Here is a 1640-nt window from a genome sequence, read left to right as displayed (position 1 = left end):
CTCATAGCGACCCCTCCTTGGGTTTCCTAGGGGGTATCACTATGGAAGTAGATTGCCCAACCTTTCTTCCGAGGAGTGGCTGGTGGGTTTGAACCACCAGCCTTCTGGTTAGCAGTCAAATGCCTTAGCCACTATGCTTTAGTATATTTAAATTTCCAGTTTAGTCAGTTACTTCAGGAAATCCTAGCATTCTTACTTCACTAATTTTTAATTACAAAAATAAGAAAGAACTCAGATTAAACTATGAAGATAGTAAAGTGTAAAACATTCACTTCTATTTCCTTCTTTCAGAACCAGGAATTTCATAGATCTGCGTGATGGCTGCTGAAAACCACACTTTGTTTACTGACTTCATATTCTTAGGGTTTACTCGCAGAAAGGATGTGCAGCAGGGGCTCTTTGTGCTCTTTCTCCTAGTTTATGGGGTAACCGTGACTGCAAATCTAGGGATGATCCGACTGATCAAGATGGACTCCAGACTCCACACGCCCATGTATTACTTCCTGAGCAATCTGTCTTTCTGTGATGTCTGCTACTCTTCCACTGTCTCTCCCAAGATGTTGGCTGATTTCTTCTCTGAAAAAAAGAGGATTCCATATAATTTATGTGCTGTTCAGATGTATTTTTTTGGGACCTTTGCTGATGCCTCATGTTGGTCGCCATGGCCTATGACTGTTATGTAGCTATTTGCAATCCACTTCTTTATACAATTGTCATGTCTAGGAAGGTCTATACCCAGCTAGTGGCTGGTGCTTACATTGTAGGGTTGGTGTATTCAGCGATCCACACTTGTGGCATTTTTCAACTGTCTTTTTGGACGTCCAATGTTATCAATCACTTTTTCTGTGATGCCCCACCCTTGTTAGGCCTTTCCTGCTCAGATACATCCATCAATGAGATAGTGATGTTCACTTTGATTGGCTGTGTTGTGGGGTGCAGCATAGTAACCATTCTCCTCTCCTACAGCTTTATCATAACTACCATCCTTAGAATAAACTCAGCTGAGGGAAGACACAAAGCCTTTTCTACATGTGCCTCCCACTTAACAGCTGTAGCTATATTCCATGGTACTCTCCTGTTCATGTATTTCCGACCAAGCTCAAGTTACTCAATGGACACTGACAAAATGGCATCTACTTTCTACACAGTTGTGATCCCTATGTTAAACCCACTGATCTACAGCCTGAGAAATAAGGATGTGAAAGATGCCCTGAAAAAAGCAATCAGTACTAAAATGGGTTCTGGGTGAGACCATGTTTGCTAAGTAAAAGTATTAATTTAAGTTTCTTAGAGCAAAATTTAAGTACTTTGACATAATTGCACACATTTTCAGCAATACAGACTTGTAAATATTCACTTTTAGTGACCTGACTCATAGCTACCCCTCCTTGGGTTTCCAAGGTGGTATCACTACAGAAGTAGATTGCCCAATTTTCCTTCCGAGGAGTGGCTGGTGGGTTTGAACCACCAGCCTTCTGGTTAGCAGTCAAGTGCCTTAGGCACTACACTACCAGTGCTTCCAATATAATGCATATGCTTTCAAATATTTTAACAGTGGAAGTATCTATATTGTACCTAAACTGCTAAAAATATCACTTCTTACCATTAAATCTCTGTGTTCATATTAAATACTGCCACTC

At 40.7% G+C, this 1640-nt stretch overlaps 1 protein-coding gene across 1 annotated transcript; it reads left to right on the top strand.

The window, feature by feature from the left end:
- The first annotated feature begins 317 nt into the window (after window positions 1–317).
- On the top strand, window positions 318–1249 carry LOC103211984 (olfactory receptor 1019-like). Its single transcript, XM_007957985.1, is given in 2 exon segments — window positions 318–639; window positions 642–1249. Coding segments are annotated over 2 exon segments (930 nt in total).
- Window positions 1250–1640: the final 391 nt, after the last annotated feature.

This window comes from Orycteropus afer, unplaced genomic scaffold (assembly GCF_000298275.1).
Source record: "Orycteropus afer afer isolate SDZICR_OR568_19922 unplaced genomic scaffold, OryAfe1.0 scaffold00832, whole genome shotgun sequence".
In the NCBI taxonomy this organism is placed as follows: domain Eukaryota; kingdom Metazoa; phylum Chordata; class Mammalia; order Tubulidentata; family Orycteropodidae; genus Orycteropus; species Orycteropus afer.
Note: the sequence above shows the minus strand (reverse complement) of the source record. Positions and strands in the feature narration are given on the sequence as shown.